This window comes from Lissotriton vulgaris, chromosome 2_1 (genome assembly GCF_964263255.1).
Source record: "Lissotriton vulgaris chromosome 2_1, aLisVul1.2, whole genome shotgun sequence".
Classification (NCBI taxonomy): Eukaryota; Metazoa; Chordata; class Amphibia; order Caudata; family Salamandridae; genus Lissotriton; species Lissotriton vulgaris.
In genome coordinates this window covers 666,575,071-666,589,922 of record NC_141687.1, presented here as the reverse complement: position 1 = coordinate 666,589,922, position 14,852 = coordinate 666,575,071, and the positions used below count along the sequence as shown (strand labels likewise).

Genomic DNA, 14,852 nt, shown 5'->3' with positions numbered 1-14,852 from the left:
AGAGAATGCCGGAAAATGAGGCTGAAGGTGCAAATTGTATGGAGAAATACAATGCCTCAAAATTATCCGAGGGAGACGAGAGGGGGTCAGTACGGCAAGTAAAACAGAGGGTTGATGTAGTGGTGGGGTGAGTTTATTTTATGGAGTTGTAGGTTTATGTTGGTACAATTGCAAGTACAACCTATGTATTTTATGTAGCACTGGGTTGTGGAGGGGCTCTTAAACTTTGCCTGTAAACTAGGCCATAAGCCGGTGAAAGAGATGGTTACACTTTACAAAGTCAAATGCTTGCCTGTTGTATCCTATGGGGCTAGAGTCTAGGGTTATCATAAAAGCCGCCACTTACAGGCTTTTAAAAACAAATTTATTAAAAAGGCTACTAATGACCCCAAACAGTGCCCCAACACTCTTGTCATCGTGAGCTGGGGCTGAAATTTTTAGAGGATCGTATAGACATTGCCCCTTTGATTCTTTGGGCAAATGTCTGGCTGTCCGAGGAGTTACTGTTTTCAAGGGAGGTTATCAAAGATTGTCTTAACCTAGATAGAGCACGGTCAATCCCTTGGCTCTGATTTGTAAGTGATAAATTGTACGAGATAGGCCTGGTGTGGGGGGGGGGCATTACTTTGACAAACCTACCTGTATTGATACAAACGTGAAAGTCATCATAAAAGAGGCGCATTAATCTGGGGTAACGATGCGCTGCTCACAACATGAGGTGAAAGGTTTCTCACATGTGTGCCCCATCCAACAGCAATTGTATCTAACATTCACTACAAATGTACAGACACGATTTTATCTAACTAGACTTCGCTTATGACCTTTGCACTTTTTAAGGGCTTTTCCGAGACAATCAGGATGGGTTGTCAAATGTATGCCCTGCCCATGCGCTAATACGGCAGCACAGAGCAATCTGGACTTTGTTATTCTGTCCTCTTTATAAAGAGCTGAGGGGGAAATTGTATGTCCCGTTACTAAAAGAAATTAGGCCTTGTACATTCTTTGGCCACTTCGGCTCTATGTATCACGGTCTCTAATTACATTAAGGTTGCAATGGCCATTAGTAAACAATACAAATCATGATGTCATGAACAGGATGGTTGACATAACTTTGCTGTATTAATGTACTCTGTATTGTGGACTATATTCTTTTTTAAAGGACTGATCTTCATACATTTCTCTTTTAATAGTTTTACCTTTGCTGCTGTGGTAACTAGGTCATGGAAATTTTAATCTGTAATGCTTGTCTTGAAACTTTTATGGTCTCTGGAACCAAAATAAAGTTATTTTGACTTAATAATAATAATAATAATAATAATCCTGTATTTGTAAAGCGCACAGCTACCCGTAGGTTTCCCGGCACTGGGGGCCATCGGGAAGATTAAGCAAGCTATTGCCCAGAGTCACATGGTGCTGGGCAGAGCCCTGCTGCCGGTGCCGGGGATCGAACCGTGATCCCCAGCGTCCTGCGTCAGTCGCCCTGGCCGAGGCGCCACACCTCTTCCACATTGAAACACTGAGCGGGTTCAGAGGGCTGCTGGCTGAGGCCTTGCCCAGCAGTCCTCTGACCTGCCTGGGTGGTTCCACTGTTGTGGGCTCTCTTTATCTACAATTAAAGCAGCACTTGCCCCAAGCCAGTTGATGTCATTTCTGGATTAGTTCTTATACTGTCCCCTGCCCACTAGACAGTAGTCATTATTTCAGGCTGGTGATTTGATATTTCAGTGTCTTTGATACATATGTTCTGGTTCCTCAAAGTATCCATTCTCCACCCAACATGTCAATGCAGTGTTATAGCTATTCTGATTTGTCTGCCTTTCCTTGTGAGCTGATTATCTTCCTGGGAAGAGCCATTAGTACTGTACTGTGCCCTTATTCACCTCTGTTGTCACTAGTCTTACCACTTTCCTTTTCAGAAATGTTGCATTTGAGAAGTCCTGGAATTATGTTTTCTTGCTATCACAGTTGTCAATAACCAACCCTATCTGCGTTACACACTGCTTCAATTGAAAATGTATTACTAAATTATGTTTTCTATTATTTATTAGCCCACAGAACAAACACTCAGCATGGAAGAATAAATTAGTCAAACGTATAACTGTCTTATATGTGACACTGCAGAGTACATCAGAAAAATTGATCATCTCGGTTTTGATCACAGAGCTGAGCTGGAAGCATTAGTCTAGCTGTTTTAAATGGAATAATGCAGCATTTAATTAGTGTCCCCCTCCTCTCACCAACAGGGCCTTGTCCTAGGAACCCAACATAGGGTCTAATTGGAACCGCTTGGTGAGGAATTTAGTTCACAAAGTATGGTGCTGTTTTATTTAAGGCAAACTAGTTCTAGTGATAAGAAAGGATATTGCATCATGTTTTGTCGGGTAGTTTCCACGAATCAGTAGGAACTACGCGTTTGTGGACAACATAAACATAGGATGGTGCCAGACTGATTCCAAGCACGCCTGCAGATATGTTGTCCCTTGGACTATGTAGCTCACAGTGCCACCGTGAGAACCCCCTCTTTCCTCCAATCCTAGACAGGGAGCAAACAGTTCTGCCAACTACTGAATATGACAACTCACTCAGGAAACATGGTGGCAGACCTATAACTTTACACTGAGTCACTCGTGCTCTCTCTCTCTCAGAGAAATGCACAAAGAATACACAAAGGGACATTTTCAATATTTAGTGTACCGTAGTGTATAGAAGATGTGCTACAATGATTAAGACAGAAGCAGACAAAAGTTATAACCATCTTGTTGAGACAGCTTATTCATGCATACATACATATACAGTATTTATCACAATCTACTGTACTCCTATGACTCAAATCCTAACCGACGTGTCTCAGGTGTGAAAGCATTGTCTGCCAAGAAACCTCCTTCTGAATGGTCTAACCCCTTACCTGGTGGGTTAGGCTTGGTCATGAACTGGACACCTCTCTCAGAGATGCCAGTCAGCTGCTAGGAGAAATCTTCAGCATGAAAGGACCCCTCAAAGTCAGCAGGCAGAAGCGTCTCCTCCGATTGTATTTGGAAACAAAAGGATATATATAGAAAAGGGCATCTTTACATTGGGCTGCAATTGGGATCAGTCAGCCTATTGTTTGTATTCCACGGAAAGCTGCGTCCCCATATGGACGTATTAGCAAACACATTTGTATCACGCATGTGAAGGCCGTTCACATAATACCAAGGCAGTGTGATAGTGTTCTCACGAAGATCTTTTTGTGTCAGCAGAATTTTTCTTAGAAATTATCCAAAGTGTCACAAATACAAATGTGTCAAAGGTCGATGTGACAAAGACGAGGCAACTTTAGGAAAAAACTGTGCACAGTAAATTGTCACCATTAGCTACCAGGCCTAACTCAGGCACATGACAGTTTGTATCCCAGTTTGCTGCTGACAACTTTAGAGCAAAGTCTTTTAAATATTCAGCTGCTCCTAATCAAAAGACATCACTTACAACAGAAAGTTTCAAGTTTTAGAAGCAGGTATCAGAGCATTAAGGGCTTCAAATAGGCACAATAGGTTAAGGTTGAAATATAAAGGAGAATACCTTGAACTAGTAATTTCTTAAGGTTTATTCATTTACATATTTTCCATTGCTAATACGTCCTAAAATATTAAGCTAAAAAAAACTGGGGACGAACTAAATAGGGCTCTTGGTAGTGATGTAAGATGCAAAGCATTGCGGAAGTGGTATATTGTGTGCTTTTGCCTTAAAAGATGGGCGTCCTTGCTCTTGATGTTTTATACATTTTCACTGTCGGAGTTGTCACTCTTCCCTCCTAAAATTCACAATCTTCCCTTACGCTTTTTTCCACACTTGGACCTTTGAGGTGGTCTCCCAGGAAAGTTCAGTACAAGAGGGGCTTCAAGTAGTCTTTGTTTTTTAGCTAAATATTGGTGGATTACTTGGTTCCTCACGATTGTTGGCATCAATATTTTCTAGGCATACATTATTTTTAGTATGGGGAGAGACATCTCACTATGTTGAGCCTTTCAACAGCAATTTTCTTCTTGAGGTCGGGTACCTTGAAGTTCATAAAGACAGTGAGCATGTAGGTGGATTAGTAGACATCAACAGGGTCACGGTAGAAGTGTTCAATATCAAAATTAAGCTCCTCGTTTTTAGTTTCTGCTTTGGAGGTTCAAGAGAAGTTAGATGTGGCACTGATGGTTATCTTTCCTTTTGCTATGAAACACAAGTAGGTGATTCTGAGAAAAGTCAAGAGTGTTCTTAACTTCCCAAGTAAGATGACTTCACAATCCATTGGTTTACTAAAAAAAATTGCAAGAAGAAGCATTGCTTGAGTGCAGAACTATCAAAAAGAATCATGGAGGTTCCTGCATTAAGAACACTTCATCAAAAGTGAAGGACCCTTGACAGTAAAATAGAAACATTAGTTTAGTCATTTTTTAGCATTGTATCCAAGCAGGAATTTTATGGTCCTGAGCGTGGAACATTCCTGTTTCAGGAAACATATCCTCCTTCCTGTAGGTAGACAACAACCCACCTGTTCTAACAGGGGACCATACCTTTGACGATTTCTGAATAAAGTAGAGTGGCGAATACCAATTTAGGTGCCCTAGCAGTGCTTAAAGCCAAGAGCAAAACAGAAAAAAATCATCACCTTTCCGATCGTATCACTCGAGCATCAAATCTTTCTATTACACATGGTATACAAATTACAATGTCAGCTTCCTCAGTTATTTAGTTTTCAACACAGCAACTGTGAAATTTACACCCAATTCATGTTAACAAGATTAGACTAAAAAGAGATAACATTCATGCTGAAAAAATTCCTAAGTCTGACAACCTCCCAACAACAACCGACCTCACTGAAACAATGGCAACCCTAATTTGCTTTACACTGAATTACATTATTGTTGTATTTGCAGACTGCAACTCAACCATCTCCCCTCTAGATTCAAGTTAGACAAATTAATGATAACATAACACCCAGTTGCTGTATTTATTTGTTTGCTGTTTAGGGAAAGGTATTTTTCCCAGCTACCAAGAAAACTAGCATTGTGAAGAATCTTCTGGAAAAAACTTCTGTTGAACCACAACACCTCAATACGTTTTGGTCAATTGCCTCCTGCCATTCTTTGAAAGTCACTTAAAGAACTGCCCTTAAAACATTTCTATCAAGTTGTGGATTAAATCTTCTGGATGCCGTCCAAACTGGATTAGTGCATAGTACTGAATTAGTGGTCTTTCTTGTTCTGCTCCTAGCCATTTCAGTTTTGTATGAAAACAGTGGTCCTTATACAAAGCAAATATATAAACAATAGATATAGACTTCAATCAGTGCTATATTTGGAGTGTCCAGCTGGACATTCGATTTAATGAAACAATGGTTTGAAAAAAATAAGAAGAGCACATTAATATAGTGGGACACAGTCCTGCATCCTACAAACACACATGACATATACTGAAAGAAAAAAACATTTCAGGCAAGACAAGGGTAGCTTGTTGAATTTAAATTGTAGCAAACTAAGTAAAAACAGTGAATGCACTTCTTTTAACACAATGGATTAATGTGCATGCTGTTTGGTCGACAATGTTTCGATCCTTTCAAAACAATAGTAAGATCATCATCAGGACAATTGAGTTACAAGCAGCCAGAGTTAAAAGGGCCTGTGGGAAATGAGGAGAAAGGAGGAAGGATTAGACAACGTCTAATACGGCGTGTTCTGATTACTACATACTATGTGCCGAATAAGTGCACTGCTCAAGTGGGTAGAGCAGATGTCAAGAGTACTATGGACTAAAAGCTAGTCTGCGGCTGATGGTATAAAAGCACGGAACCGGAGTGTGAGGCATGCTTCAATGTGAGCAAGTTATATATACGCACCTACAGACGACAAGCAGGGCGTTGCTTATTGAGGTTCAGGGATAGTTGTTGCTTAATGCATTGCAGGGATAGCAGTCGATTAATATGGAATAAGGACGAAAAGTGCTGAGGGCGGAGTGATTAGATGTGAGGGACAATAAGGAGTGTGGAGACCACTAATGCCAGTTGTGGGGGTTGCGAGGCACAGCTAATTTTAAGGTCTTGTACATGCAAATATTAACACATGCACGAGGCGTGAGTGCCAAACCACTCGTGAAACCGCGCAATGGTCGCTAGGAGATGGCCGCAACGGACTTAGTGCCAAAAGTAAACTATAGACCCATGCGAAAACATGATAGCGTTACGAAGCTAAACCAAGGATTACGAAGATGAAACAAAGATTATGCTAACCTCGGAATTAAAAAGTGACTGAAGTAACGGGAGGTCCAAATACTTGGGATGGTCGCCTCTGGGAGCGATCTAAAGGAGAAGGTATCGGGGTAAGTGAGGGACATGCATGGCATTGTGCTGCGCTGAAAACAACAGACGTATCTCCTCACCTTATTATAACAAGATACATGATGGAATATTTTGGATGAAGTCTCCAGGCGGAGTGACAATGCACTGTGTGAGGAAGGAAAACAAGGTGTTTTAGATCGTACGGAGCAGGCGTGCTGGAGGTGGAGTGAGTGAATTGGTGAGCGGCCTTACCCATCTACCGACGGATCCTGGGATGGATATCGGGGATAGGGTGCGAGGGCAAAATACCGCATTTAAGGCAGTCGGCGTGAGCATGGGAGAGCGTCAGAGCCTCCATATTGGGTGTGTTTCTAGCCAGCAGGCATAGACGAAAAAACGAATGCAAGGCTAAGCATGGCTAGAATGCCAAGAGTGGGAAAGCAGTACTACAGTGGTGTAGTGAAAAAATAATTGGAACAAAATATACTGTATAAATCCAGTATTACTAGTATGGGCAAGATGTTGAAATTCTCATGCAAAAGGATACAGGTATATTATAATGGCCATTTACAGACGTAGTGACTGGTGAGTGACAACCATTTACCCCAAAGACATCTTGTGACTTAGTGGTTGTTAAGGACAATATAAACAGTTTTCTGCGCAGTTGTTTGGAGGAGTCTAGATCAATGTAGTCCAATCCTCATTCCTGTTAAGTCCATTCTTAATGCTGTTAGTTCAGATAATCAGTCTCAGCTCCTCTTTGTTCAAGAGCAATGCAATATCTCCACCTCTAGGGGAGTGTTTTATGATTGATTTACGAATGGGATTGGATACTGGTGACGCAAACTATGCGGTTGGTGTTACATTTTATTTTGGGGAAAGCAATATCTCTCTTGGAAAGTACCAGGCACGTTTTTGGGAATTCCGCACCAGGCATTTTGGGTAGCCAGGTGCCTTTCACTTGGTTGAAAGATTTAAGGCCTCCCGAAAGTAGTCTTCTCAGGAAAAGCAATTGAGTCTGATCCTTAGGAATTGAGAATATGGTAGGGAGTCTCGTAGTGCTTGTTGATGATTGCTTTCATATCCGAGTAAGGTATTGCGCTCAGTGGTTTTTCTGTATAGCTTGGCTAGCACCCTTAGCATCATAGATCTTTCCATATTTAGCCTGTTCATCCAAGTGAGAACGTGCATCCTAAACAAACAAAGACTTTGACTGAATAGCTCACTTTAACAGTCTTGTTAAAGGTAAACCAAACCAAAACTCACTCTGAAAAATTCTTCTTCCATACTTATGGCATGTTGGCACAAATATATGCCATCCCAACAAAGAAGGTACACAACCTAGGCACTCGTCTAGACACCAAAATTTCTCTTGAAGTACAGGTAGCAGGCGTTTCTAGCATATGGTCATGGCAACTTAAAATCTTTGGGAAACTGCTGCTGTACATCGATAACAGCTGGCATATGCTATTAATAAATGCACTCTTCTAATCTAGACTGAACAATACCAACACCATTTATTTAATAGATACAGAAAACAAATTCCACATGCTACAACTTGTTCAAAACCAAAACAGCAATTTAATTTCTGCATCTCAGGACGTGAACGGATACATGTATCTTAAGAACTTGCACTGATTATCTCTTCACTTCTGAGTTCATGTTAAAGCCATCACCATTGCACATAAAATCTTTACACCATTACATATTTTCTGACATCCAAATTTCTACTCTATCAGCCAAACAAGGACTTAGGCTCTATCAATCAGTTACTTTAAAATGTCAAATGGGCAAAAACACTCTGCAGCAGCTGAACTGTGGAACTTGCTCCAAGTTGCAATTCAGGCAGAACACATTCGACCTAGATGCAGAAAAGCCATCACACCTGCCTTTTAACCAGTAACTATTGTTTGTCTCATTAAGGCCTGTTATACTATTTCCTTAGCCCCAAAAAGGGGAGAGGTAGTGCACACTATATATAAATATAACACAACCCAAACATATGTGCCTCATAACTGTGCCCTTTGGGTTAGGCATGCAAGAACAAAGCCTAAAAAAGGCACAGCACCGTTATTTTCAGGTAGGAAGCTGTGTTGCCAATCAGCACTTGTCCTTTCATTAGGTTTGAAAGATTACTCCACTTTAAAGTAAATCCCAGCTAATTTTTAGGTTTAACTGGATTTCTTAAGAATAGAAAGCTTAAAAAATACAACCAAACATATAGAATTGCAGCATATTTTTCTTGAAAAAGAACTTCGGGATCACACACAGATGTGGACATATTCAATGTGCATTAGCATCCGTTAAGATTTCATAATAGAAAAGCACTGCTTTCCAACTTTATCGAAACACTATATCTGATTAATTCAAATTAAGCAGATTCATTGTGAATCTAACTTTATTAGGATAGTTAGAAAGTACAGTGCATACTCCTTACTCAAACACCCTCTCTACATCCCATGCTTAATTTCTTTTTCTGGCTCTAATCCTGAACCTTGTCTCTAACTTCCCCTTTTCAACTGCTCACTCATTTTTCAATGTCTTAAATGAATTCAGGAACTAGCAGCTATTGTGACTAAATTTTAAACTAAACAGTTTGGATAGTGGAACAAAGTAACCACATATGGTAAATATTCAACAAATGTAGCTTACATAAAAAGTACATCGAGCATATTATGACAGCTATGGATACAATTACCATGTCAAACACAAGCTTCAATATAGAGTGTACATGAGATTGTTAAACAGAGTCAGAAGGTATGTGGGCAAGTCCACTCAACGAAATATCACTTACATTTGCAGTCTGAGAGATGGACGCTCACCCTCTCGAAACTTTGCCAACTTTTCACACAGGCTTTCGATCAAAGCTTCTTGCTTATCAGGTTCCAGGATGAGAAGCAGAGAAACAATGCTGTTCATTACACTTTCAACATCTACATGAAATTGGATGAAAACAAAGACCACACAATTATAATTAAGGTGCTCTGCAAGAGAAGTGCTCCATTGTCTTGACGAACATTATGATTCACTGTATTTAGAGAAAGTCTTTCCAAAGCATTTTTAAGTTGCAATCCCATTGGTTCGCCCACAGCAAAAGCAGCTACGAAGGTAACAATTCTCATGTGATCAAAGTAAAGGTCAGTCAAAGACACATGGGGTCCAATACGATGCTACTTAGACACTTATGCTGATACAGGTTGCAGCACATAGGAGGGATAAGAATATCTGCGGCGGCAATTCTGCCATGTTGCGGCGGTTTAGCGGAGTGGGCAGGGCCACGTCTGCCAACCGACATGCACAGAACTACGGAGGTAGTGCTCGCGGCTGTAGTGGGCCGACAAATGCAGCGAAGGGGTTAACACCTTTGACGCTCATGACGAGCTGAGCTAGTCATGAGCCACAGCGCTCCAGTGCTCATGACTAGCTCAGCTCTTCATGGCCCGTGGAACGCTCAGGTGCGGGGAGAATTCCCCTGCTGTGCTGAGCGTTCCACGGGAGTCAATACACCTGTGACGAGCTCAGCTCATCATGAGCACCGTAGCTCATGACGATGGGGGTGCTGTGTGCGCCATCCTCCCTCCCAGCACAGCGGGGGAATAACCCCGCAGCGAAGGGGTTAAGGGCAGAGAGTTGAAAGACAAGGGTTTGATACAAAGAAAGATGTTAATTAGCTGCCTTATGTATGTTTGAAATGCCCCATTACCTCTGACCAGCTGACTGGTGTACCAAATGTATGAAACTACAATTGGAATTTACGATTATATTGATACCACTTGCCAAAAGCGCCTATAATCGTTGAATAATGTAAATATTCTGTGCACTCCATGATCGACAGATTTAGGTCTGTATTCATATATATATTTTTTTTTACTCCGTCAATGCTCATTACGGAATGGTTCCACCATGAGCCACGGTGGGTGTGTGCTCATGATGGAATTGTTCAGTCATTGCTCCCACCCATGGGGGAAACGCTGGCGATTTCCCCCCCCTCCCCTTCCCAACCATGGGCAGCCCATCCACATCCCCCAAATAGGGATGGCAGCGAAAGAGTTTTTGCTTCCACCCCTGACCCCCCTCTCGGCAATCCTATGACGTCAGCGTTATTTGTTTCCAGCCGTCGGGTGAAGCAGGTAGGTGTTTCCTGCTGGGGGGCAGGCTACTACGTGCATCGAGGCTGAGTAAAGAGTTTTTCCTCACCCCAGAGGTCTCTTTGCAGTGTATTCCTGCTGCAAGACCGCGCATGGGGGTCACGATCGTGCAGCAGGAATGCCCCCACTAGGCACCAGGGATTTTTTTTAGTTGAAATGGAAGCGACCCCTTGGGAAAGGGTTGCATCCAATGGGGGTAATTACATTTTATTATTACCCTCTCCCCTAGTATTTAGGGGCACCCCCGAACCTTGCCTCCTCCGACAAGAAACGATCTAGAAGAAAAGAAGGACTGAACAGCTATGCTGAAGCTAAGAAGTGGAGGACACCCACTGACTTTGCCAGAGTCCTACCGGCCTGTCCCCACCTCGAACCTGCAGAAGCGAAAGTCTGAAATGTCCTGCAGCTAGCAACCGCAAGAACCCCGAGGACCTGCCCTGCCTGCCAAAGAAAAGACTTTGTCTCCTATAAACACCGGATATGTTCACCCACAGACTCTGGCCCCGGCCAAATTCTCGAGTCTGCACCACTCTGCACCCGTCGCCCACGGCCCAAGTTCGAGTGGCCCCACACCACGAGGTCGTCTCCCCGGCGATTCTAACCCCAGATCTCCCAGCAAAGCCTGCAGCTCTTTCTGGTGACTTTACCCCCCGTCCCCTTCCCCCAACCAGAGCTAGTAAGAGAAACCTGACGCCTAAAGACACTCCTGCACCCGAAGCCCCACGGCCTTGGGTGGCCCAACCGACGGTGTCCCAGCTTCCCCGGGCATCCCAACTGACCTCTCCAACCGGTGGTTTCCTCTACAAGATCTTTATCCCAAGCCTGCAGTCTTGAAACCAGAGAATTCCCATTGAAATCAACAGGGCACCTGATGCAAAACCAGCACCCCTGCACCCAGTCGCCCCTGCGGGTGCACTTTGGATGCCGATTCGGATCCCCCTTTGACCAGAGCATAACACCATGAGCTTTGCTCCCACAACCCAGCTCAAAATGGTTGTTGCTGACCAGAGGCACATTTCTGCCCTCCTGCTGCTGAGGCAAGCTCGAGCAGGGGAAGGCAGAACAGGCATCCTGTCACGGGGAGGTGTGACCACCTCCCAGACAGGATTTAGTGTATTAGGGCTGGGTGGGTGCGCTTGTCAGCACCTGAAAGTCTGCATGAAGGGCACATTTGGTGTCCCTGTACATAGTCTAGTGCAAACCAGCCCTGAGAGCCGTTGGCTCCTCCTCTGGCACGACATGGGAGTATCCTCCCCCCTGTCCAGACCCTCCCTTGGGAAGGTCCCCTGAACCTTCCCAAGCCTCTCCTTAGGGTACTAAAGGGCTTACCTGGGTGTAGGTCCCAAGATTCGTTGTGGAAAAGATTAAGAACTAAAATCACTGCACTCTGAACTTCACTGGACTTCGTTTGGGCCGGACTTTGTCTACCCTTTCAGTCTGCCACCTCGTCTGTGCCGGTGCACCGTACAGGATCTATGCAAAACGTGTGGTGCATCAAAGACACAGGTGGTGGTTATCTATACCTCTCGAGGCCTGAGCTGCCCTCTCACCTAGTCTGGGGTCAGAATCCCTCAAGGGGGCTGCATTAACCAAACCCCTATGCACTGCATACTTTTAAAAGTGCATGTGCTTGTTGGCAACCCTGCGACAAGTGCATTGGGCTTCAAGTAGCCCCAACCTCCGGCAACTTCTCCACCAAGAGCTTCAGCCACATCGCTTCGGGGGGGACAGTGGCCTGCTCCTTTTGGTGAGCTGCTCGAGGTCCAATCGCAAATCCCTGTACCTCCGTCCTGTGGGTCCAATTGAGTCATCTTCGTTTTCCTTGGGCTCTTCTGATTGCTCGGGCCTGCCCCTACTCCCCTGCTTGTTTGGAGTCTTCTGGTTTGTGCTGGTCCCAAACATGCTCCTTCTTGATTTCCTGTGTTGGTGCATTTGTCAAGGCTTGTTTGTGCTCCTGCCAGACACTGACCCCTCAGTACTATACATCCTTCATGGGACAGCTTGCGGCGGGGTGATGTTCATCTTCAGCGTCACCTGGTTCTCGCGACTGCAGAGTCAAGGTCACTGTCATCCTTCCTGAAACACCCGATATCGGAAGGCATCCGTCCTCCAATTCTCCTTGTCACTCCCGAGTGACATCGATACTCTCCCCTCTGCTTTCAGGTACTCCTCTTCCAGAATTCATATTTGGATTCCTCTGGACACTTTCTCCTCTTCGAGCAGGGGCACTTTTCTAATTCCTCCACTGGGTTAGACTGTGGTTTCCGACGCCACTTCACACCTATGTACCCAACTTCCCTGGGATAGGTAACTTGGGTACCACGATATCGATGGGTGGGGTGGCTCTCCAACCTTCTGTCTTCAACTGAGTTTCTTCAGGGTCCACTGGGAAGGGCCCCTAATCCTTAAACATCCAACAGTGACTTGCACATAGACTTGTACGGAGCACACAGTAGTGTTCTCACACTGCCCACGCACTCCGTGGGGTCTCTTATCTACTTACCTTGGGTGGTTCTGTGGGTTCCCAGCAATTCTACGCCCTCTGGACATCATCCTAACTCGAGTCGTGGTTCCTATACTACTTTTAGTATATGGCTTGGTCCCCCCTGGGGTCCACTGTGTATTAGTGCTATTCACTGAGATTTCCTTACTTAAGTATTGAGTGATTTGTGCCTATCTACGTGTAGGAGATACTGTAACGTACTAGAGAGTGTTCTATAATAAAAAACATTTTTATACATAACTTGTGTGATTCCTTTTCCTTTAATCTATACTGTAATATTGCATTCTGGTCAAACAGGCTGCTTTACACTCCTTCAAGACTAAGCCTGAAGGCTGCTCTCCACAGCTACCACTTGGATAGCTTTCTAAGGTTGTATGAGACCTCAAATCACCATAAGGGTTGTCTGGGCTGGTACAAGGTGCCCACTTACATTAGTGGACATCATATACCAGGCCAGCTTCTCACATGGGGTGCCTAAAGCTTTTCGTCCTGGTGTTACTGCACCTGTTCCACCATTCAAATCATGAACCTATTGCCTGCTAGATAAATGTACTGTGACGGTCTTGTTGAAGAGCAAACTGTAGCAATAATCTGCGTTTAGTGGGATCCCTAGAGCTTTTGGGTCCGATGCCACTGCACCTGCTGCACCATTCAAATAATGACCCTGTTGCCTGCAAAGTAACTGCACTCATGACTGCCAGTTTAATTGTAAACAATAGCAATATTAGGTGTTTAGAGAAGTTCTGACAACTTTTGAGCCCGATGCTACAGCACCTGCTTCACCATTCAAATCATGACCCTGTTGTCTGCAAAGTAACTGCACTTAAAGCTACCTGTTTAGTAGCAAATATAGCTTAGCTCTTGTGTAATTAACTATTTTTAATGTGCAAAGTTTATTCCTACATTGTAAATTTGATCATAATGACCAAATAGATTACGTTGAAAAAAAATCACTTCGATAAGGCCTACAACGTGCAAAGAAAGGTACTGAGGCATCAATAGGAAATGTCAGAAACGTTTTAAGGCTAAAGCATCTGCTTTACACAAATAATAAAAAGCAAGCATTCCAGCATACTATTAAAAGCGGGTCTGCATTTTCTGTGGGAAGCGTTCTTATCTTGACATTGAATGGGGCTTAAACAGTGTTAACTGCTTTAGTGGAAGAATCGTAAATGCGTACATTCACAGGAAGATAACAAAAAAAAGTTCTACGATAGGAGCTGTTAAGAGCCCCCTTTTCAGATATATTAAATAAAAGATTTTGCAAGCGCTGTGCAGGCAAAACTTAAAAACTATATGATGCCAATACAGCTGTAGAGTTACGGCACATTGACCAGTCGTTGAGAGAAGTTGCTGACAGTCTACAACCTAACTGCTGACTCAAATACATTATTAGGGTATGCGAGGAAACTTTAGATGGTTTGTCATAATTAAGACTTAGTAAACTAATGAAGCCACACACTTTAAATGGATAACATCAAGACATATTAGGAAGGGAGTATTCTAGTGGGATGAGTGATGAAATATTGGGGTTTACCTAACATTCATTCACCTGATAGGTAAATTATTTGCAGAGGTATTTGTAATAATTGTGATCATCCTGGGACACATTATCTGTGGACACATTCTACATAATTATGATTTAGTTATCATACATGGTGTCTAAGTACTGATTTTGGGGTACAAGAGCAGGGCTCCGCCTTATCACCTGCAGATATACTCCAACAGACTCGTCTAGCCTGTAACACTCCCCTTCTCTCACCTCACTGACCAGAAGATGAGACCCTAATCAGTTTCTCCCAACCCCAAAAGGGCATATTTTCCCTTTGGGGACAAGGGGACCTACCGGGCATGACACCAATAATACTGCGCTGAACACTACAGCGGAATCACCCAAACA

At 43.5% G+C, this 14,852-nt stretch overlaps 1 protein-coding gene across 2 annotated transcripts in view; it reads right to left on the bottom strand.

Annotated features, from left to right (window-relative positions):
• The window catches only part of EIF3M (eukaryotic translation initiation factor 3 subunit M), a 206,788-nt gene that overhangs the window by 164,788 nt on the left and 27,148 nt on the right, over positions 1–14,852 (bottom strand). For both annotated transcript variants that reach the window (XM_086955849.1, XM_086955850.1), the window contains exon 3: positions 9,096–9,234. In XM_086955849.1, coding sequence (XP_086811975.1) covers positions 9,096–9,234 — 139 coding nt within the window. The remainder of the gene's footprint in view (positions 1–9,095; positions 9,235–14,852) is intronic.